At 30.6% G+C, this 25,792-nt stretch overlaps 1 protein-coding gene across 5 annotated transcripts in view; it reads left to right on the plus strand.

Annotated features, from left to right (window-relative positions):
• Positions 1 to 24,796, plus strand: part of Alg1 (ALG1, chitobiosyldiphosphodolichol beta-mannosyltransferase) — a 51,239-nt gene extending 26,443 nt beyond the window's left edge. For 2 of the 5 annotated variants that reach the window (XM_076489981.1, XM_076489982.1), the window contains exons 11-14: positions 195 to 305; positions 5,842 to 5,956; positions 11,055 to 11,130; positions 24,557 to 24,796. In XM_076489981.1, coding sequence (XP_076346096.1) covers positions 195 to 305; positions 5,842 to 5,956; positions 11,055 to 11,130; positions 24,557 to 24,685 — 431 coding nt within the window. In that variant the 3' untranslated portion in view covers positions 24,686 to 24,796. Of the gene's footprint in view, positions 1 to 194; positions 306 to 5,841; positions 5,957 to 11,054; positions 11,131 to 12,402; positions 12,540 to 18,976; positions 19,049 to 24,556 lie in introns of all 5 variants that reach the window. The other 3 variants (XR_013025299.1, XM_076489984.1, XM_076489985.1) reach the window with 3 other exon arrangements.
• The last annotated feature ends 996 nt before the right edge of the window (positions 24,797 to 25,792 follow it).

Consider the following 25,792-nt stretch of genomic DNA (forward strand, 5'->3'; position numbering starts at 1 on the left):
TGTTTTTGCTGTTGTTTATATAAGTCCTATGAAATATTATTAGTAAGCATGTGTTTAAATAAATGACATCTGCAATATTAGTAACAACCAATGATCTTTATTCAGATAAACTTGCTTTTTGATCGTTTTAACATCTGCTGTCTTTGATTTAGGTTAACATCTAATAAGGAATGTATTGCTTTTGATATATCTAGGTAAAGGCCCTTTGAAGTCTTATTACCAGTCCTTAATTGAAGCAAAGAACTTCTTGTTTATTGAATTTGTCACTCTGTGGTTGTCAGCTGAGGAGTATCCAATACTTCTGGGTAACTGTGTTATTCTACTTTGTGTTACCATTGTTTTTAGAGATTTACAGTATAGTATAATGAAATTAATCCTCTTTCTACAGAAATCTTTTTTCTGTGCATGCCACAAGGTTTAAGTGAATTACATTCAAAATCTAATTAAACTACCTTCTTTTCATGGTATACCAATAAATATAGGATAAAAAACAGGTAAATAAAAATATTTAGAAGAAACAATCTTTACATTTCAAATATATATTTGTTTTTATTTTTAACCAGTGTTTTGCCATTGCAGCTTTCTCAGGGTTAATATCCACAACTGCTTCATATCAGAATAGTCATAAAATTATAAAACTGCTTGTAATGTTCTATTTCTTGAGCCTGCTGTAACATGTGTCTAACAATATATAAATTAATGTAACTGTTCCATTATTGTTGTAATATTATAGTATAGTTATAATGCTAACTATACTAACATATTACATATATAACTAATTTATAGATATAAAAATAAAGAGAACTGCAGTATGTTTTATGATTAGCTAAAACATATAAATGAAAAACAGAAACTGCTTTGAAACAATAATAAGTGGAAAGGATACAAAACTTATAAGCAATGTCAAAAACAAATTGCATGACATGAACTGTAGTGTCCAGAAATTGTAAATTTCTACCTCATATGGAATAAACAAGTATCAGTTTTATGAATGAGTGAAAGGTATTCAAGAACTCATGGAAATGAAAAAAAAGACTGTAAATTAATGTTCCATACTTCAAATACATCATCAATGAATCTGTACCAGATTGGAGAGCCAGTATTCCCTCTTGTTTTTCAAGAATTATATGCTTTCTGTTTAAGTATATGCTTGAATATTATAGCTGATTTGTTTATAAAATTCCCAATTGAACCATCTTGCATGTCCATTATTTAATACAAACCTCAGAGGTTCTTCTGATCAATCTGTTGAAATATTTAAGTGTTATAAGTCATGTATTTTACTGTAATCATAGTCATAACACAATCTATTGATTCTTCAGTTGGGATACTGGGAGATAATTGAACAACATCCATTGTAAACAGGATAGAATTATCATTAATGAGGTGTGAATCATAACATAACGGTTCAAGAAAATGATTTGTTCTGTTTATATGAGCAGGGATTAACTCCAATAACAGGTGCAACTGTCTGTCTAAATCAATAATATACTTTCTGTTGGAAATCTGCAAGCAGATACCACAGATCTAAGGAACAACTAAGACTTAAGATCTCTAGGATGACCATAGAATTCAGAGACTCGAGTAATTCTTGATGACAAGAAACCTACTTCAAACAAAAATGTATCTCAGAACAGCTTGTATGGGTATTAGCGCTTTTATTGATTATCAGAGAACAACGTTTCGACCTTCCTAAGTTATCTTCAGGTTAACAAAGAGAGTTTGCTAGTGACTGTTGCCAGACGCATGCCTTAGGGACGAGAATATAAATGGGTATTGGATTGTAGGGGGCGTTGCAATTGGATGTTATGTTATTAATTAGTATAGGTATAAAAGTGTTCCTTTATATTGGTTTAATTTTGGTTTTAGTTGCTGTATAAGTAGGGCTTCTTTGATTTTGCATTTGTTTATATTTGTTTCTCTACTTATAATCTGGGAGATATTATGGTTATGTTGTATTTATTTGATTTGCAGTGTTCAAAAACGTGTGAAGGTGTTTTTTTGTGTTCTATGAATCTAGTTTCCATTTCTCCAATATAGAACTCATGGCAATTGTTGCATTGTATTTTATAAATTATGTTGGTGTTGTGTTTGTCAGTATAGTTTTTACATTGTATGGACTTTAGTTTTGTTTCTGGTTTTTGAATAAATTTGATGTTTACTGGAATGTTGTGTTTTGTTATAAGTTTTTCCAAATGTTGGTTATTTCTTTGCTGATGTAGGGAACATATGGTATGCAGCATTGTTGGTTTGTTTTGTCTTAACAATATAAACTTGAAAATATTTGATACTTTATAATATAATGTAACCCTTATAAACATGTTTACAAGTGGCAGTGTTCCAGTTTAGGTTTAACTGGATTAGGGAACTTGTAGGACATTGATAGCTCCTGATGAAGCTATTATAGCAAAATATTGAGCTAATAAACTTGAATTCTGGAGTCATTGATTGTGATTTTATTTATGTTTATAGAAACGTCTCATAACTAACTCAAGTTTACATTAAACAAAGTTTGAATTAATGGTTTATTGTTTTTAGTGGGCAGCTTACAGCCATGCATGCTAACTGATAAGATATAACAGAAAATAGTTGTTTCAGAACCAACACAAAATACTTTAATTGAGTATTTGCAAACAATAAGTCTTGCAAGTAAAATATTAATTGAAAAATGCAAATCTGATGGGAACATGCTATTCTAGATATAAGTCCTGGTTTTGACATTTTATGTCAGGTGTTAGTATGTCAAGGTTTTGGGCTTGGTCTCAATGCCATCACTAGTCTAAGCTATCATAATTACCTAAGAATTCAACATTTATACTGAATTAGGATTATTGGAATATAAATCTGAGATGACATAAATATCTAAGGTACCAAAGTGAGATTATTGGGATAAAAATCTGAACTAATTTAAATACCTAGGTATATTACATCTATATCAGGGGTCTCCAGACTACAGCCTGTGGCTTTGGTTTATCTGGCTCACCAAAAGTTTATAATTTTTTAATATTATAAAGACAAAAAGGAAATGTAATTAAGCAAAAGCCAATCTAGTTGCAGTATGGCCCACCAACACTTCATTAAAGTAATAAAATGATATCATTATCATTTTCATTTTTAATGATATAAAAATAAAATGTAATTGAACAAAAGCCAATCTAATTGTGATACACTTTTCTAGTTGCTGGAAAATGTTTTATTACTTAGTATTTCATGATCTTATTTATCTATCCCAGTTTCCTAAAGCAGCATATTTCTTCCCATACCTGCCTCGTGTACCTTAGAGTATATCAGAGAATGTTGCTGTTTGCATTATGTTTGAGCTCATAATTATTCATAGTTATTATGTCAGGACAAGAGAAGAAGAGAAAAGTTGACTCTGAATGTTATGTTTTTAAAGAACAGTGGAATGTGGACTACTACATGTTTGAATTACATAACAAAGTGTTGTGCTTAATATGCAATGAGACTATCACAGTGCTAAAAGAATACAACATTAGTAGACATTACTAAACCAAGCATTTGCCAAACTATACTCAGTTCATGGTAAAGCTACATTCAGATAAATTCAAAACCTTGAACTGTAACTTATCATCACAACAGTTTGTATTTAAAAGGAAGAAAGCTGTGAACAAAGCCACAACAAGAGCAAGTTTCTGAGTGGCACACCTGTTAGCCAAGCGAATAAAATCATTTACTGATGGTGAGCTAATTAAAATATGTATGATTGAAGCAGCCAAAGAAGTATTCCCAGAAAAAGTAGACTTATTTAAGACTATTAGCCTTGTGGTGAATGCAGTTGCTCATAGAGTTGAGGACGTTGGAAGCAATATTATGTCTCAGCTGAAAGACAAGGCCAAACAGTTCAAGTGTTTTTCTACTGAGCTTGATGAGTCAACAGATGTGTTCAACACTTTACTGTTGCTGTTCTTTATTTGTGGAGTTAATATTAATTTTGAAGAGATGAGAGAATTAGTTTCTGTGTACAGTATGCATGGAATAACAACAGATGAGGACATTTTCAAAGAGCTTGAAATATCACTAACTCAGTACAACCTGGAATGAAAATGGCTGAAGTGTGTTACAACAGCTGGTTATAAAAATATGTGTGATGTAGGAAATGGTTTAGTTGAGCAAATTTACAAAGCTGTTGAAAGTGCAGAATGTTCCAAACATATGGTTTTTAACTGCATTATTCATCAGCAGGTTCTGTGGAAAATATCTGGATCTGTCATGTGTCATGGAAACCACAGTTTTAACAGTGAACTTCATTCACTCTCATGGACTCAATCAACATCAGTTCTGTGAATGTTTGGTGGAAATAGAAACAACATATCTCAACTTGCCCTGACACACACTTCATTTCAATGGAAAGGTTACATCACAATTTTTTTAGCTTAGAGCTGAGATTGAAATTTTCTTAAATGAAAAGAACTGCCCTCAACTGTTACTCACAAACAGTGAATAGCTTTGGAAATTAGCTTTTCCTGTAGACTTGGCCATGCACCTGAATGAATTCAATCTTATATTACAAGGTGAAACTGCACTTATCTGCGATATGTACAAGGAGGAGAAAGCATTTGGGCAAAATCTCTTCTTTTTTTTTTGAGTCCCAATTGATGAGGAGTTGCCTCACACATATTACAAGTTTTTTCAAAAGCTCAAGTGAGAAGCAGGATATCCATTCCCAAACAGGTTATATCCTTTCTGACCTGAAATTAAGGATAATGTTTCTGACCTAGATGCAAATGCAATAGAAATAATGATCTTCCAAAACCCACTTGATTGTTCATGGATTAATTTCAGTTTTAGGCACTACCTATTTCTATGAAAAGACATTTTCAAAGATGAAGTATGTGAAATCTAGTTACAGATTAGCCTTATCTGTTGAGCATTTTGATGATAGGGAACATTAACTTTAAACCTCAATTAAGTGCTAATTTTGTCAGAAAAGCACTAGTTTCATGCTTCTAACTAATGCTAAAAAAAAGACAATTGTGCACCTTAAATATTTTTAATATGTGCTTTTATGAGAAATAAATTAGTGATGTTGTTTTCTGATCATGTATGCATCCCTTCTTAATTTTACCATGACCTACAAAGCCTACAAAGCTTAAAAAGATTTATCTCCTGGCCCTTGTCCAAAAAGGTTTGGAGACCTCTGATCTGTATCAATATAATTGTACTGTCTGTTGTCTGTCATTAAAATAATTCACAGGGTGTGGTGAATCTTCACTAATATTGGTGTGAAAGTTCATTAGGGTATGTGGGGACACATTTAGATTTGCAGTTTTTATGAGCATTTTTGTGTTTTTTACTGCTATTTTGTCCCCTGTTGGTGGATCTTCCTCAAATTTGGCATGAAGATTTGTTGGGTTCCTGAAGATTTGCAGTGTAACATTTTATTTTTGGGGGTATTTTAGTAGTTTTTATAATTACTTAAAACTTGTTTAACCCAACCTCTTTAAAATAGCTCCAGTTGAATAGTGAAGAAGCTGTTTTAAATGATGATCCTGAGCCTAATGTGGGAAGAGGAAGAAGTTTGTTATGTATTTTATTTCGTGGTGTTGATTGTTATGGTTATATATAAGGGAAGCAACTGTTCATGTAATGTAACCTTTCATTAATCATGAATTTACATAACTTCTGTCCAAGGGTGGGTACTCCAGGTAGTGGTGTAATGAATTAAGATTATTATGATATAAATTCTGAAACAACATAATTATCCAAGTAAATTACCTTGTGACAAAAACTTGAAGTAGTGTAATTATCTAACTATGTTAGAAGTTGCACTGAGTTAGGATCATTATGACATAAATTTGAATTGATATATTTCTTTTTCAGCTAGTGCTGACTTGGGAGTTAGCCTTCACTTTTCATCTAGTGGATTAGACCTTCCTATGAAAGTGGTAGACATGTTTAGTTGTGGACTTCCTGTTTGTGCTATCTGTTACAATTGGTAATTTCATATTTGAAGCTTAGAAACATAATGTACAGCTAGAAAGCTGATATTGGTGTTCTTTTTTTTTAAGTATTTGCTCTTTCATAATATTGTTTCCTAGAACTTTTGTTTTTACCTATATATGCTTGTAAACATTTTTATTTATCTCAAGGGTTTTTGTTTTGTTTTTTAACTTGATAAAGTAGACTGTTAATAAGTTGTTTCTTTTAGATGCATTAATAATATGTAGCACAAGGATCTAGTGCACACACCTGTGTCTGTTGTGTACCTGCAAGTCTTATGTACCCATATACACACTAGTTTGTGTTGAATATGTGTAAGTTAAGGTCTACATATGCACTAGTACGTATAAGACTCGCATATCATACACTTTAGTGTCTATTATATAGAAATAAGGCAAAGTTCATGTACCACAAACAGTAATACAAACAGTTCTGTATCTTATATCATTTGTTAAAGAACTCTTTTGGACTTTTAATTTCATTACTGTAGCAGACAACTCTTGACTTAAAGTAAATTCTTGAATAAATCATTTAACCCTATCACCACAGGTATCCTTTGCTGTGCATGACAAAAGGTTTTAGTGTCTTACTTTCAAATTTTTATTAAACTACTTTTTGTTTATGTTAAGCCAAATGAAATAGCATAAAATCTAAACTAATAACCCATATTTTAATAGAAAATAAGTTTTAAGTTCTTAATTCTACAAAACAGTACAAGAGTAATGAGTAACAGAGGACTAATCAATTATAAACTGAACAACAGCTCTCAGATAACAGTGAACATAAGAGCTTATTTTAATTTAAAGTATGTTCTATAATGATAGACAGTGAACATGATGGATTTATAAACTGTGAAAGATAATACAGTAGTGGTAAAACTTTCTATAGAAAATATTTGGATTACTTACAACGTTGATATTATTTTTTTATTATGTATGATTTAAGTTCCTAATTCTACAAGGCAATATTTTTAAAAATCCTGAATTACCTCTAGTGTGGCATACATAACACATTTTTTTCTAGGCATCTTGTCTTCTCTATCTTATCCACCACCCTTTGAAAAAGTATGAATTTAAATGTAAATTACTCAGTATAAAATTGCTCAGACAAACATAATTGTTATAGTCATCTATGTTTTTGGCTACAGAGCTATCAAACACAAAATCAGAGCCCTTCCTGCTTCATCCTCTCTTTCAGTATTTGGTAACAGTCTTCTTTTTAAGTTTAATTTTATATTACCTACAGCTGAGGTTTCAATCTATCAAGTGACTTGTTGTATAATGTTGTGTTCTGAACAAATAATCATCAACTTCACTCAGAGTACAAACTTTGTACTTGTGGGAAAGCTAACAATTAGAAAGTCAGGATAATGTTCAGAGTTAGGGGAAATTTTTTATTTTTTACATGTTATTATTCTGTGTTTTATGGAGCATTATTTAATTAAATAAAAATTTAGTGCATTACTACAATTTTAAAAAAGTAGGGTGAAGTATCATCACCAATTGAGAGCAAGAAAAAAGAAGATTGGGTAGGTACTTTATATCTTGTTTTTCATGTGTATTCTTTATTATTATAAAAGTAACTAAAATATAAAAATAGAAGTCTTTCTAGGTTGATTAAGATTAGATTATGTAAAACAATAATAATATAATCAAAATGTTTCATGAGGTGTGCATGCGAGCAGCTTTTATTAGCTCTTCAGTAGTGTAATTTGATAACATAACATGAACTACGTGCTCCCTGAGTGACTTATAAATTATACTGACATGGATAGTTGTTAGACACAATTCAGACAGCAATAAAACAATAAAGGTTAATTATTAACAGATGTATACTGTTATTAGCTTAAAGCAAGTAGAATAAATTAATGTAGTTTCATGTTACAATTTGAAATAATTCAAGAAAGAATAAAATGGTAATTTAGATTTATTTCAATTCATTCTCTCTTGATTACAAGGATGGTCAAATTGACAGGTCCTGTATGGAGATAGGGTAGAGAAAATATAAAGTGTATTCTCAAGATGGCTGGTACGAGTATTAAAACATTAATAAAAATAAAGTACAGAACAACGTTTCAATCTTCTTAGGTCATCTTTAGGTTAACAAAGGGGTCATTCCATCTCAAATCATCCTGGTGACCCCCGCAGAATGCCTTGAAAAAATTCACGTGCTCATCTACCCATATAATGAAAAATAATCAATATCTCTAATAGTTTCTGATTTACTGCCCTGTAAAATCTAGTTAATTTTTTTCTATTTTTGGCAAATTCATTTTTGGGCAACTTTGGCTGCTTAAAGCTGCAAGAGTAATGGTGGTAGAAGGCTGAAATTTGCTATACTGACTGAATTAATCTCACAGAATTCAAAAATGGTCTCAAACCAACTTTATCTCTCTTAGCATTTGCATAGTAAGGCAGTAAAATCACCTGAAAACCCAAAATTGTAAAAAAACATTGGTTTTTGTAATAAGCCATAGCTCTAAGACTTAATATGATACAAAGCTGAATTTTTTTTTCTAATTTCCTATAACATATCAGTTGATAAATCAGCAATTGTTGTAATTAAAAGTCTGTTAGATCTCCTGTAAAAAAATTAGCTGCATGCAACTTTTTTATGATTTAGCTAAAAATAGCCCTACTTCAGGCCAAGGTTTGACTATGTCACCAGGTATTCAGCCTTTTCAGATTTTTACCATATATTCTTACATCTCTGAATATGATCTACAAAAACAATCAGGCTGGTGTTCAACCTACTTTTTGAGTTATAATTTTTTAAAGTATCCTCTGACCATACATTTTTATTTAAAAAAAATTCAGTTCAGGTGTGTTACTGTGTGCAAATATATCCATACAATTTTGAAAAATACCTGTCAGAATTTTATGAATCCCACTAAAATATTCTAACCAGCCTTTCACAATGTTAAATAATGAAGTTGTAATAAACAAGAAAGAATTAATTCATTTCTGAACAAGTTTATTGACATAACTAGTTAGATCACATGGCAATGCAAATATATTGTGTATACATTACAGTTATGCAGATATGGCTGAGTTTAAGATTCATAATATAATAAATACAAAGGTAAATCAGACACAAAAAGCACAGTGCTACAACAATGGATAACCTAGAAAGATTATAGTCACACCAAACTGCAATAATTGTGACAATGAAATGTTTCAAAAACTGCTTTGGTGATAAATTAGCCTTAACAACATCAAATAAACATTGCTTTGTTCAGACAGCTTGAATAAATTTCTGAAATTCGAATTTGATTATGTTGAGATTGCTTTGACTTAGAACATAGTGGTGAGCACTGCTGCCTTGCACGGTAGGTGCACTTATCAGACAAAGAATATGTTGGAAAGGAATCCAGCTTTCATTTTTACGTGATCTTTCAGGCCTTGAGAACAGGTCGTTTCTTGATTTCTTCATAAATGACACCAACACATCGGAATGTTCATCTGATCTGTCTTTTATGTTTCCCATATACCATTCATGATCATATACACATGCCACATATTTCTCTGGCTGATAATTGTCATTGCTATTATTAGACCCTATTGAGCTGCTGCAGCATCACTTTCACTGCTACTACCAGTTGTTACAACTGTGTACACATCATCATCTGATAGCTTTCTCATATACAATTTGTTGGTAGAATAAAGCTATGATGTGACCTAATACCTGTCACAGTTTTGCATGTTTCATAGCACTCAAGTAGATCAAACTTTACACAATTCTGCAGGACTGATTCCTGATTGACAAGAAAGAACTGAATGCCCTGAATGTGGTCCTTTCCTCAATGGTACATATCAGAGACACTTATAATTTGATAATTTATTAATTTTCACAACCTTGATTGTTTTGAAGATCATGTTCATAGATGTAAAAATATATGGTAAAGGCTGATTAGAATATTTCAATGGGATTCATAAATTATTTTAAAATTGTATGGATATATTTGCACACAGTAACACACCTGAATTTAAGTTGGATTTTTTTTCAAGTAAACAATGTATGGTCAGAGGATACTTTAAAAAATTATAACTCAAAAAGTAGGTTGAACACCATCCTGATTGTTTTTGTAGATCATATTCAGAGATGTAAGAATATATGGTAAAAATCTGGAAAGGCTAAATAACTGGTGACATGGTCAAACTGTGGCCTGAAGTAGGGCTATTTTTAGCTAAATCATAAGTTGCATGCAACTAAATTTTTTTACAAGAGATCCAATAGACTTTTAACTACAAAAATTGTTGATTTATCAACTGATATGTTATAGTAAATTTGAAGAAAAAAAAATTCAACTTTGTATCGTATTAAGTCTTAGAGCTATGGCTTACTAAATAAACCAATGTTTTTTTTACGATTTTGAGTTTTCAGATGATTTTACAGCCTCACTATGACAATCCTAAGAGAAATAAACTTGGTTTGAGACCATTTTTGAATTCTGTGAGATTAATTCAGTCAGTATAGCAAATTTCAGCCTTCTACCACCATTACTCTTGCAGCTTTAAGCAGCCAAAGTTACCCAAAAATGAATTCACCAAAAATAACAAAAAAATTAATTAAATTTTACTATTAGAGATATTGATCTAATCTTTGGCAGTTTTTCATTATATGGGTAGATGAGCACATGTGAATTTTTTCAAGGCATTCTGAGGGGGTCACCTGGAAAATTTTCCAAAATCTGGATGATTTGACATGGAATGACCCAAAGAAAGTTTGCATCTGACTGTTACCAAACAAATGTCTTAGGGACAACAGCATGTTACTGAAAACAAACATTTGAAATGTATTTAGGAGATTTGGAGGATCACACAAAGGAAATTTGAAATGTTTGAGATAAAAAAAATATTCTCCATCTTAACATAAAAATCACTTTGCACACAGACTATTCAAGACAAATACTAAATCTATTTGTGGACGAATCTTTATTTTAACATACTGAAAATACATCACGAAAAATATTATTGTTATTAGTTCATTATTATGACTAACATTTCTATATCTTGGTGTCAAGTCTTGAAGAACATGTGTGGTAATATTAGTATTTTGTTATTATAACTAACATTTCTTTACACTGTTGTCAGTCTTGAAGAACTTGTTCATCACAATGAGAATGGTCTAGTGTTCAAAGACAGCCAAGAACTGAGTCAACAGTTGCAGGTATTTGATTCTGTTAGTTTTTAAACCACTAATGACTAGAGTTATGTTCTATTGTTAAACAATACTTAGACTATTTTTCTTGTATTATAACAAATATAACTGGAGTATTTTACCAGTACTAAACCACACATAATCAAGCATTTCCCCAGTATTAAACCACTCATGTTTGAGTATTTTTCCAATATTAAGCTACACCTGCAGGGCTCCCAGATGTCAAAAAATCCTAAATGTTTTAACGAAATTCGAGTTTGATTATGTTGAGATCACTTTGACTTAGAACATAGTGGTGAACACTACTGCCTTGCACGGTAGGTGTACTTAGCAGACAAAGAATATGTTGGAAAGAAATCCAACTTTCATCTTTATGTGATCTTGCAGGCCTTAAGAACAGATCGTATTTAGTAAAATATTTCAAATGTCCTGAATAGTTGTAGCACCCTAAAAATCCCAAAATAAAAACCTTCTTGTTATGTGTCTTCCAATGGTCAGGGGTCAAAGAGCATGTCATCAAGTTTGTAGACTTACATTCAATAAAATGAACCACTATTTTATGAATATAAGGCATTTGGTATCAAACTGTCAATTATGAATCAAATTTCAGTATTATACACTAGTTTGTTTTTTAATTTAAAAGTAAGTATTAATTTTTTCAACCCAGGTATCCTTTACTGTACATGACACAGAGTTTAGTGTCTTACATTCAAAATTTTAGTAAACTTCTAATAGTATAATGTTATCAGTTCTAAATTGTTTAAAGAAATATTTTTTAAAATTCTGGAATTCTTCTAGTGTCACACAATAACAGATTTTCTCTAGACGTCTTCTCTATTTTATCCACCAATGCTTTAAAATGTACAAAATTAAACATAAATTTCTTCCTGTGGAATTTTTATTGGTTAGGCCAGCAGCTCTCAAACGTTTTGGTCTCAGGAGCCCTTTACACTCCTAAAAATGATTGAAGACCCACAAAGAGCTTTTGTATATAAGAGTTATATCTATCAATATTTACCATATCAGAAATTAAAACTAAGAGCTTTTTTAAATATTTATTTGTTAATTAATTTAAAAATAACAATAATAAACCCATTACATGTTAAACATAACATATTTTTAGGAAAAATAACCATATTTTCAAAAACCAAAAGCATTTTTAGTGAGAAGAATGGCACCATTTTACATTTTTGCAAGTCTCTTTAATGTCTGGCTTAATAAAAGATGTGTGGATTCTCATATCTGCTTTTGCATTCAATCTTTTGCAATCCATTATTTTAGTTGAAGCATATGAAGAAAATCTGGCCTCACACAGATATGTAGTTGGAAAAGGGAGGAGTATTTTAACAGCTTTTTCAGATAATTGTGGATATTCTTTGATACTACACCAAAACTCAACAAGTGGTAGTTTCTCAAAGGTTAGTTGCAATGTGGAATCTGAAACCATGTCGATGAACTTTTCATACTCTGTTACATTAAAATCCATTGGTCTATCTTGCACTTTAAATGGATCTTTTACACATGTATGATTTTGTAGCATTATTTATTGGTCATTTGGAAAAATATTGGTTCACTGAGTTATGCAGATCTTCCAAATGTTGACAAATTTCATTATATAATATCAAAAACATCACATTCGTTAATATCACCATCAATCTTGTCAAAAAAGGTTTTAAGTATTGGGAAGCTATCAAGCTCACATTGGTGGATACAAGTTGTCCAGAATTATAACTTTTGCATAAAGGCTCGAATTTTACCATTGGCAACTAATGCTGTCAGTTGTTTTCCTTGAAGTGACAGGATCACTTCGTACATTTTTAAGAAAATGTCTGCCAAATACCCAAGTCAGAATAACCATAGTTTGTCTGTCAGTTGTTCTTTAAGTAAAAATGGTGTTCTGTTTAAAAATTGGCTAGTTCAGCTCGCAACTTAAATAATCGCACAAGTGCTTTTCCTCAAGACAACCATTGTACTTCAGTATGCAGCAGTAATGCTTTATGCGAACTTCCCATTTCATCACACAGAATATTAAAAAGACATGTACTCAAGGGCAGAGATTTAATAAAATTAATAATTTTTACTGCTTCATCAAGGACATTCTTAAGTGAAACTGGCATTTTCTTTTTACTGCAAGTGCATGACAGTGAAGAATACAATGAGTACTAGTATAGTTTGGTGCCACTTCCTTGTTTGAGCTAAGGTGCCAGCAGTTTTACCCACCATTGCTTTTGCACCATCAGTGCAAACGTCAACACAGTTGTTTCAGGATAAACCACAATATTCAAAAACATTATTCAACACATTAAATATGTCAACACCAGTTACGTTTATTGGCAAGAATTTATATAAAAGATCTTCAATGGTTTGTTGGTGCTGATACTGGACAAATACAAGCAAAACAGCAATTCCAGCCACGTCTGTAGATTCGTCCATTTGTAAAGCAGAAGTACAATTTTGCAGACGAGATGTTAACTCAATCTTCATATTTGCAGCTAATTCTTTAATTTGAATAGTTACTGTATCATTGGAAACTGGTGCTGCCATGATTTCTTTTACTAATTTTTCATCCAGTATGCATTCAGCAATGTCAACTGTACAAAGCTTTGTTAGTCTCTCGGCTATTGTGTGCACTTCTCCAGCCAGTGCAATGCGATAACTTACCCTGTAAGATGCTTCAGTAGCTTTTTTCATTTCTAGTTTGAAAAGCTGTAACAAATAATTTTTGGCTTTTAAAGAGCTGATCACATCTGCATTTAAAATATCAAGTTCCTTTTTCTTTAAACTCTGAATGATTGGTCTTAAAATGATGCTGTAACTTAACTGGCACCATAATACTATTTTAAAATATTCTGTTGAATAAGATGCACCCACCAGTGGCTCAGTGGTATGTCTGCGGACTTACAATGCTAAAATTTGGGTTTCGATACCCATAGTGGGCAGAGCACAGATAGCCCTTTGTGTAGCTTTGTACTTAATTCAAAACAACAACAGCATAAGACATGATAAAGTAAATTATTAACATCTATAAAACTGAAGGAAAGATAGCTTACATCATATTTTCATTTCTCATTTACAGCTTCACCCAGTTTTTTTGGAGTAGATTCTTCCTTTCCATGAATCAGAGAACTCTCTGATATGTCAGTTTTATCTTTTTCAGCATCTTTGAATGTAGACGGTGCAGCTGTGGGCTGAGAAAGCTAGTCTTCTAATCTCCCTTTTTTAAGACAATGATCTTTTGTTAAATATAAGAAAAATATTTTGTAAATAAATTTAATTTTAGAATAACATATAAATAAATTATAAAATCATAAAAGTTTTAGATAAAATTTAAAAGTTTAGAAAAGTTTTCAAAATTGTTTTAAAATATTGCAAAATAAGACAACAAAGTATACTTTGTATACTTCTCAAAAGATTGAACAGTTGTTTGCTGTTTGATTTTTCTCTGCACTTATATCTCTCCTTCCACATTTTTAATTGGGATGTTAGATTTCAGTTTATTCAAGCGTAATTATAATTTTTATATGTATTTATTTGTAGAATAAAGTCTAAATTTATCAACCATTCAGATTAAAATTCACTTAAGTCCCAAATAAATTCAATGAAAGTTTAATCCAAAATAACATTGCTTATATATGCAAAAACATGAGAACAAAATCCTAGAACTTGAAGACACAACCTTCCTTCTCAAAGACTCAAAACGTACTAAGACATTATTAGCCTTTTTCAGGGGACCCCAGCAGTCCTCAGACCACACTTTGAGAAATACTGGCTTAGACAAACCATAATTTTTATAGCTTTAATCACAATGACTACCTTGGATGAATTTTTAATTGCTCTTTGCATAGTCAGAAAACCAGAATTTTTTAGAGTAGAGCAAATTGTCTGCTTTATGCATATTATTACTTCTATGTTTTTTGATGCATTATTTAATTAAATAAAACATTTTTAAAGCACTACTTCTATTAGTTATACAATATGTAGACTTAAATATCCTCGAAAATTGGCAGCAAGAAGAAAACAAGATTGGATAGTAAATTTATTTCTTGTGTTTCATTTTTATTATTATTATTTTCATAATAAAAATAACTAAAATATAAAAATAAGGATCTTTTTAGGAAATTCGAAATTAGATTAGGTAAAATAATATAATAAAAGTGTTTTATGAGACATGCACTCAAGCAGCTCTTAATAGCTGTTGGATAATGTAATTTGATAGCATAACATGACCTGCATGTCCTATGAGTGACTTGAAACTTATATTGGTACAGCTAGTAGTTAGACACAGTTCAGATGGCGATAAAATGAACTTAATTTTCATCAGGTGTATGTTGTTAATTAAGATAAATTAATGAAGTTTCATGTTACAATTTGAAATCATTTGAGAAAGAAGGAAAGGGTTATTTTGATTTTGTGTGTATGTGGCCATGAAGTTGTATAGAGATAGGATATAGAAAGTGACAGATAAAATAGTGTTACTGAAAACACATTTGAAATATATCTAAGAAGTTTTGTGGGATCACACAAAGGAAATTTGAGATGAAGAAAAGTATTTTTAATCTTAACATGAAAATTACTTTGCACACAGACTATTATATAAACATTCATGAACAGATCTTTATTTTAGTTTATTAAAAATACTTCACTAAAAATTAGGATATTTTGCATGTGAAAGACTTGTAACATTAACTAAAAGACTGCCAAATGTTCTTAAAATATACACTGTATTAAACGTTAAAAGTATTAAATCTATAGTGACTTTAAAATGAGTACAAAGAGGTTGCATGGTCAGTCCAGTTGACCAAGCCTGTGTTGAGAGAGTTAAGAAAAAATTCTAAATGTCACTTTTTGTGTGTCACGTTGTTTGTTGAATGCAGCTTTGCTTCAGATAAGATGTTTCTGATGTCCGAATGCAAAGTCTATAGTTTTTTTACAAATTAAAAACTTGCATAACCAATAATTACAAGCTAGAATATAAAATAAGAACCTCTTCTCTTTACTGTTTACTGAAATATCAACATGGCTCTCTCCACTTCTTTCATTTTTGGAAATGCTTTCTTACGTACACTTAATTTGCTCTCTCATGGCATTATGACCAACTAATAATTCAGAATTTCCTTCACAGGGCTTTCTCAAGCATTTGCAGTTGGAAATTTCATAATAGTATTTTTTTTGTGCCTTAACTTGGAAGGAAAGGGAGTAAGTAGAAGTGTGCCTCAAAATATTCTTTTGTAGACTCAAATACAGCTTAGTTATGAAGCTGTAAATTATAGAAAATGTCTGTGATGTTAATATAGTAACTTGTGATTTTTTAAAATTTCAAAACACATGTATAAAACCTAAAAGAATTATTTTGTTTTACATTCTCATTGTGTGAAATATGACAAGACTTCAACAAATTATGGCAAGCAGCAAATGAGTACAGCTTAACTACGAGATCACTGTTTGCTGTACTACCTCCTTTTTTTTTATTGTTCTATGTTTTAAGAAAAATAACTGAAATTTAGGTATTTATTTGTAAACAGTAGTAACACACATATATATATATTATATGTATTATAATCAAAATTTGATTGTACTTTACACTAAAACAAAGCCAAGACAAGTCAGTTTGTAAAGGCCAGTTTTATAACATCAGATAAGGTAACACAGGTGTGTGTGTGTGTTGAATCTTTGCAACTTCTGTATATTAGTCATATACAGCTGAAAGATCAAAAACATAAAAATAATATATAGTAGCATAATTTTATGAGAATTAAGCTATTTCATCTAAATATTTGTAGTTTGTGATTGTGAAATAGAAAAGCATAATTTATATGTGTTTCTTAATTTTATATGGTGGTTATAAGGTTGGTCAAATTGACAGTACTCGTATAGATATACAATAGTGAAAATAACAGATAAAATATAGTTTTTTCTAAACAAAAACTTTATAGTTATTTGGAGGTTATCACTAATGGTGGTTGAAAAACATTTTGCATGTGAAATTTGACCATTTTCTTATGCATAAAAGTATTTTAATCATACAATCAAAATTATTCTGCATGTTGGAAGTCAACATTTGAAAAGAAAAAATGCATGAGCAAATCATTACTTAAAAAAAGTCTTAAACTAAATAGAAGAATGCAGGATATCTTGTATATTAAAGCCTTGTAATGTTTATTGATGATCTGCAAAATTTCCTGAAAATACAAATACTCTATTAACATTATAGTATAAAATAGTATAACAAGTACAAAGTGGTTACTAGTGATTTGCTGTTTAATGATTGTTGATTTTTTTACAACAAGAAAGTTAAAAGGAAATCAGTTTAGAAACAATAAGTATAACAAGTTTGTTTAACCCTTAAATGGAAATCATCATCAGTTGATGTTACTACCTACAACATTCCTGCTGTTTAAGGGTTAAGTCACAGCTAACAAATAATAGTTAAAGGATTTAATAAAGAAACTTTAAATAAAATTAATAAATTCTTCTGTAACAAATATAGAATGTTTTAAATAAATATAAAGAAATAAAAATTAAAGAAATTTTAATAGAAATTTATGAATAAGGTCTTGGCACTTCTTTATGTGTTTGTACACCTTGCTGCATATAAAGGCTTGATTAGTGCATGATAGTCACAGTAGACTTAATAAATGGGTGGTGATTCGGAGCTATGCAAGTTTAGTTAGATAACTAGATGGGACTCTTCATACTAGTATAAATCATATACTGGATTACCAATTAGTGCCTTTCTACCATAATAACTTTAAAAGGTACATTTATTTAACTTACTTACCCCCAAATGGTAGTATCTTATTTTTCAGTTTTTTTTTTGTTCTTTACTTTAAACAGTCACCTTCCCACAACTATCTGCAGGCAGTAAAAGGTGATATAGATAGATGTCTGATGTTGTGGGCTTTAGCACCCACATCTCGCTCTCCTAATTTCTATTTCTACACCTATTATTTCTATTGCTATTCCTTTATTTTATTTCTTTATGTGAGACTGGCAAAGGGAAGTTAACACTGATAGATGGTGTATTCCCAACAAAATGTGGTTCCTAGTCACCTCCAAAACCTAGGGTACATTTTATATCCCACATTATAGCTTGTACCCTGGGATCCTTTCAATTAGTGCAGCATTTCTTATTTTTAAGTTTATTTTGTTTGAGCTTGTGTTTGGTCATAATAAACTAATATACACATATATAGGCAACCAAGTTAAACTTGACTTAATGATCAGATATAAAAGTGAAAAATGTACTGTTTGACTGTATTGGTGAATTAGAAAGTAAGTTTTACAGTTTTTGTTGTAATAGTAGAATTATAAGAGAATAATTTGTCTTTTCAGCTTGGTTGAAAATTAACTGTGGGGTCTTTAGAAAGAGAGATAATTATTTAAAAAGATACAGGGTGTTTGGAAAATCACTGTGCCCTTATGTATATTTATTAACAGACATGTTTCAATTTAGAATGCAGGAGGTAAATATGAATGACAATTATAAACAATGTTTAAAGTGACCCCCGTTGGCAACAATACAGGCCTGGATCCTTCTTATTTTGTTTCTAAACACCGCTATCAGTTGCTGGCTTGAAATAGACTGAATAAAATATGATTACAAAACTACACAGTGACTTTCCGAACACCCTGTAGATAAAAGAGAATACTTCATCTTGTCAGTTGCGTTCTAAAGTAACAGAACAAGTCTGAGTGGACTTTTGATAATAAGATGATTATTGAAAGCTTCAGATGTAATGGAGGTGATTACCTGTTCAGTGAATATTTGTATATATGTTTTGCTTATTTTTGATATACGTATTATTTTAAAACAAATACTGTGTGATGTCCATTTATCATCAAAATGTATCGCTAGCAAGTTACAGACACCTCCTTAAAGAATCCCAGCCCAGTAATACAACAATAGAACCTGACATAATCTTATTGGGTATGTTTAACTTATAATTTATTTGTTTTTCTATCATTTGACTGTGCAATAACTCAGCAGCAGCTAAATGTTATTTTTTCTGCTGTACATTGTTAACACCAAAATGCTAAGTTTTAAATCCACATCATTTTTTAGTGTGTTGCTTACTTCAACTATTAAGTGGTCTATGTTTGTGATCAGTTTTACTGTTACATAGCTTTGTTCTCTTATTTCAGGTTAGTCAAAAATGAGTAAAAAAGCTATTTGTTACAGTCAGATTTAGGAAGAACCATACTGATGGATGAAATGTTGACATGACCAGTATTCAGCAAAATGCACACTTTGCAACAAAATATTCATGATTGATGGAAATGGACTTGTCTAAGTAAAAATACATGATAAAGGAAAAGCACATCTCATGAATGTCAAAAAGCAAATTGGTGTACATTCACCCTTACCAGTGGCAGTGGCTAAATTTGTCTTTCCAGTGGAAGTTTTGTAATGACAGCTGAACGCACAGCAGGCTAGGCAAAGATTATTCAAGCTTTAAAAAGTGTGCAATCCAATTATTCATTTGCTAGTTCATATAATGATAGGGACATATTTATGGAAACGTTTCTAGATTCAGAAATTGCTAAGAATTATAAGCAAGTTTAAAATAAGATTAAGTACAATGAACAATTTGTTATTACCCCATACTTCAAATCATTACCTATGAAGGATTTTAAAGAGAGTCCATTTACATTCAAATTTGATGAAACTACTACATTACAGGTAGAGAAACAATACAATGTTTACATTCAGCTCTAATCATCACAAAGTAACTGTGTTACAATTGTGTACCGTGAATCATTATTTGTTGTTGAGTTTGGTGAGAAGTTTAACTGGAATACAGCATATCTACTGCATCTTGGTTTGGATGGCCCAAATGTGAACAATTCATTTGAAACAATGTTGCTAGATTCACTCATGACAAGAAATCAAACGACACTTCTTACAATTGGCTTATGTCCTCTACATTTTGTATATGCTTTTTGTAAAGAATTGATGGAACTTAACATTGATATTGACCAATTTACATGAGATATTCACTTTTGCTTTAGAATGTCTGAGGCACAGAGAGAGGATTACACATCTTTTATCGCAGTTATGGTATACACTGAAACACTTTCCCACTAGATGAGTTACACTGAAGTATGTTGAAGTAAAAATACTGGAACATTGGAAAAAGCAGTATGAATATTTTCTCAAGCTCCTTCCAAGACAGAGTAACTTCAAGAGAGATATAAAGAATACAAGGAGATATCAGAGAAGTGTTGAGAAATTAAAAGCCAGTATAACACCTTCATATTTGGGATTTGGTGCTTTTATCTCACTTGACTTTGGGTCATTTTTAGTAAAGTTCCTGTCATTTGAATAATTGATCCATATCTTATATTCTTTGATAATAAATAGTGTCCAAGTTTGTGTGAAAAAAAAACACTCATAGACCACACTGATGACCAAACAAAGCCAAAACCAGTTGGTGATCTCATCAGTATGAATGTTTCTAAGTCTGAAAATTGGAATCTTCTAGCTTTAATGGACATTGGAACAAATGTAAAATCAGTAGTTAATGAGCCATTATTAGTTCTTGACAGTGAGTATAAACAGTATCAAATGGAGTGCATTTCTTTGCCACAGCAGCAACTTACCTGCAGCAAAACCTTTCTTTTAATATATATCGGTCATCAAAGATGCACAAATTTTGCATCCAGCAGACAGAAATAATTCTAGTGCACTTAGTTCTATATCAAGATTAGCACTGCAGATTTTTGCTCGCTTGCAGTGCTGTCAAAAGTCTTTAACACTAATATGACTTTACACCGGAAGATTTGTGTGGTATGATGAGAACCTAGTGGAACATACATGAAACAGAATCTATACCAGAAAGATATTACGCTGCTAATGATGAAGCAAAGTATGCAAGAAAGCAATACTCATACTGGGAGTATGCAGTGGAACCATGTGGAGTTGAGAGTTCAGATGGTGCAAATGTTATACAGAGAATATTTGTAAGAAATGATGTATCCTGAACACAGATTGGAAAAATTGTTGATGCAGCAGGTAAACCAAGATTTCCTCAATTGGTTGCCTTTGTCAAATGTGTTATTTCACTGAGTCATGATAATAGCTCTCCTGAATGTGTCTTTTTAGTTAACAAGCACAAACTTCAAGTCCATGGAAGTGCTACTGTAGAGGAAACCACTGAAGCACTTAAGCTGGTCAAGGGTGATGTTGTATGTGCTGGAGGAGTTATAAAAGTATTCTTTACAGAAAAACTTCTATTGTCCATAAAAGGAGCCTATCAAAAATCTTGAATAAAAATATCCTAAAAATAAATTTGAGACTGAAAGTAGCAAAAAAATTAAGCTGATTCACAAAAACGTTCACAGATCAATAGGTGATTTGGGAATGAAGCAAATAAATCATGAAACCAGAATAAAGAAGGATGGAAATAGTGGTAAATGGAACAAAAATCTCCAAGAATATTTAAGTAAGAAGTCTTTCTCAAGAATGGATGTTTAAAGAGTACTTTCAAAGATTGAGCTGGAACTAAAGAAGAAGAAGGAACTTGAATAGGCAATTGACTGAATGGAGAGAAAAATATTGAACAGAAAAGAAAAGATCAGAAATGACTGTTTAATGTCCAGAGCATTCATTACCTGACATATAATGTTACTTTTATCTAGTCTGGTACTCCTGTTGATTTAAGCAATATGATTGTTACATAAAAGATTGTTTTTACCCAAAAATAGTCAAATAAAGTTATTTTTTTCATTGCATTTCTTGCACAAAACTTTGAAAATAACTCTGTTCCTTTTCAAAGATTTAGGTATGAGCGGGGAGGAGACCACAAAAAAAAATAATCATTGTAATGTACTTATAATAACACATATGTTATAAAATACCCTAAAAACCTTTAAAAAAATGTTAAAGTGCTGGGAGGCCTTCACATGACTGAAGTATTTTTACAGTATTAAACTACATATAACCGGAATATTTTCCCAGTGGTAAACTACACATATCTTTAGTATTATTCCAATATTAAACCATATTTGATAAGTATTTTCTTAGTGTTAAACCATGCATAATGGTATACTTTTCCCTTATTAAATTTACATATAACTGGTAATTACCAGAACTAAATCACAGGTAGGTGGAGTACAGTGTGAATTAAACATCTTTGCTTAATGTTTTCATTGTTATCAACAACGTAAATGCATAACAACACTTAAGTTAAATCATCCTAATGTCTAGTACTTGTAAATCTTTAATCAGTATTGCCATGTAGAAGGATGTTATCCTTGTTGATATTGTGAACATCACATTCCCTTATAATCCAGTATTTTATCAAGCCTTCTTTTTATAGAAAGTACATGGAAAGTATAAGAATGACATGGAAACACCTGAATACATGAAAACAAATATTTTATATATAACTGCATCATTAAAATTACAACATTGATATAACGTTGTTCACAACAGTAACAAAAGTATAATGATCCGTAATGATGGTAATGAAAGTGTAACAGGGCATATAATGGTGTTACAATGTTCTGTAGTAATGAAATTATATAGTTTATTATAATGATTAAAAGTATATGGATTTTATTGGTGGTAATGACAGTGTAACATGGTTTGTAAGAGATATAATTAAAGTTTAAAATGACTTTAATGGTGATAATAAAAGTCAAATGTTTCATAATGTTTGTATATAATTATAAAATGGCTTGTAATGGTGATAATGAATGTAATACAATGTTTAATGGTGTTAATGGAAGTATAATTTGATTTATGGCTTGTCTATAATGTTAGTAATGAAAGTAATATGGATTTAAATGGTAATAATGAAAGTATATCATAGTTTATAATAGTATTAATAAATGTATAATGGTTTATAATTGCTAACTGCACCATTTTGTCACTGTCTTAAATGCTTTCACATTCCTTTCATGTTAAACAATACACATTGTGGCTTAATGACAAAACCATCACTTGATTTTTCTTAGAACAACTATGGTATTTATGTTGAATGCTCATTATTCATATTGATTTGTTAGAAACGTTTATTTGTTAAATCTTTATTTTTTGATAACTTTAGTGATATAACAGCAAAATAATTTAATTCAGATGTTTTATGAGTTTGAGTTATAGCCAAAAGCAAAATATAATTTAGCAAGTAGTATTTCAGCTAAGCCTTGCTTATGTATCAGGCTTAATACTATTTTAGATTACAAATAGCCCTACTGTTACTAATGTTATAGAGTCAGTATTTAAAGTTTTAAGTGGGGAATAAATTTTCATCAATAAATATTGTTTTTGTATTTTAACACATACTGCTTACATGGCCTTAAAGATTAAAGAAAGTAATCATTTTTGTTACTACAAAATATCTTTGTATAGTTTAAAGAATTGAAAATTTGTGTCAGCATTTAAAATATTTTAATTTGTGAGCAGGTGCTAATTAGTAAATATTCTTTTCATATTTTGAAACATATACTCTTAACTTTAAAACATGAAGGAAAATAAACATTTTTATTACCACATATCTATTACCTTTGTACAGTCAAAGGAGTTAAAAATTTGTATTGGAATGTCTGCATTACGTTTTCTGCTTTCTAGCCTAGAATACTATGAAAAGAATCAAGAGTGCTATTTAAGTTTTGTTTTCAAAATGCAAATGTGCTTTTATTTTTACAATAACATTTCATTTATGGTGATTGAATAATTACTTTGATGACCTAAGGGAAGAGTATTTTGGAGGTACAGACAAATTCATTTTTGTTAAATTATGTATTTTTTATTAATCATTCAACAATGGTTTCCTATTATATTTGATGGGCTTAGGTGTTAGTGGGCTAGTGATGTTAATAAAAGTATGACATGGTTGTAAGAGATAGAATGAAAGTGTAGCATGGTTTGGATTGTTGGTAAAGGATCTGATATGTGGTTTTTAATATTGGAAATGCAATCAGTATTAACTGTCAATTAGAGTAAGCTGTGTACTTGGATCAAAACTAAAAAATCAACTTAAGAATATAGTTAATTAAATATATTTTTCTTATATTTCTATGTATTAAAATTCATTTTTTGGTAATTGGGTACCATCACTGTTAATAGTATAAAGAGTTAGAATGGTATTGAAAGTATATCATGGTTTATAAAAGTTTAAACCATGATGTAACATGTTTTTGAAAGTATAAAATTGTAATTTAATCGAGGTAATCAAAATGCAATAAGGTGATGTATGTTATTGAAATGATAACACTTAGAACAATGGTTATAGTTAAAATGTAAGCCTTGATATAATAGTGTAATAGAAGTTTGGTGAAACATTAAACTACAGATTCATCTTGTAAGATAATGTTCTTATATTTTTCACAGTGCATTTAATTGTATAAATAATGAAAGAATGTGGTAAGATAGATTGTTATAGTCCAATAAGCCATAATTGACGTTTATAAGATTTTTATTTTTTTTCTCTAGATGCTGTTTGAATTTTTTCCAAAACAAACAACTAAGCTTGACCAAATGCGGAAAAAAGTGAAATCATTTCAACAAACAACGTGGGATCAGACTTGGCTTTGTTATGCAAAACAAACATTTCTGTTATAGAAAGGTAGAAGGTTTGCTTTTCAAGCAAAGAAACTGTATTATACAGTTGTTCTTATAATGACATGATTGTGTAAGTTAATACAAAATATAAAAATTATCTTTTCAAAGCAAGATGCAATGTTTTGAAGTTGTTTTTATTATGTTTATGCTAAATAACACAAAACATAAAAGTTTGCTTTCCTAGCCAAGATGCTGAAGTTGTTCTTATTATGTTATGACAAGTTAGCAGAAAATGTAAAGGTATACCAGGTATAAAAGTGAACAAGATCTACTTATGATGTTTTAATAAAGTTTAAAAAAATTGTTCCATGTTTAGAAGCCAAAAACTTGTATCTACAATTCCTTAACACAGTAATACAAGCTCTAAAAGCTTTAGATTCCAACATTGTTTTCGTAACGTTTTAATACAGTAAAACAAGTTGTATCGTGTTTAGAAGAAAACAAGATGTATTCATAATAGTTTAACACATTAAAACTAGCATCAGAGATTATGCTTTGAATCCAACAATATATATTCGAAATATTTTAACACAGTAAAACAAGCTGTACCATGTTTAAAATACAAAAATATGAATGCTTAATATTCTGAAATAATTAAATGAATTGTAACAGGTTGAGAAGTGTTTTAGCTCAGTAAGGCAAATTGTAATTGACAGGTTGGTTGGAGTTTTATGACACAAAGCTTTAAGGCTATTTGTGCCAAGCAGTAGTATGAGAAAAAAAATCTCAAAGAAGCATAAAATATGAAAGTGTAGAAAATATAAAATAGTCTAAAATGAGTTAGGTATATGCATCTATCAAAGGAGGTTAAAAATTAAATGGAATTAAAATGGCTGATGGTATACAAAAAATTAAGAACACAAGACACTGTCACTGTTGCTAATGGCATTCTCAGTGTCAGGGATAAACTCTGAGATAAAACAAGTTGAAAATCATGTTAATGCTGACAGTCTTAGTGGTGATATAAAAGTGAAACATGGGCAGATCAGTTCCCTTGTAAAAGAAAATGATGGATTATGAAACTATGGCCAGTGTGTAGTTGAGACAAAACAACTTGCAACTTCTACCTCAGGTCTTTACATGGATGAAAAACTGTAGGCTTTAGCT

Source organism: Tachypleus tridentatus, chromosome 2 (assembly GCF_004210375.1).
Source record: "Tachypleus tridentatus isolate NWPU-2018 chromosome 2, ASM421037v1, whole genome shotgun sequence".
NCBI classification, from domain to species: Eukaryota; Metazoa; Arthropoda; class Merostomata; order Xiphosura; family Limulidae; genus Tachypleus; species Tachypleus tridentatus.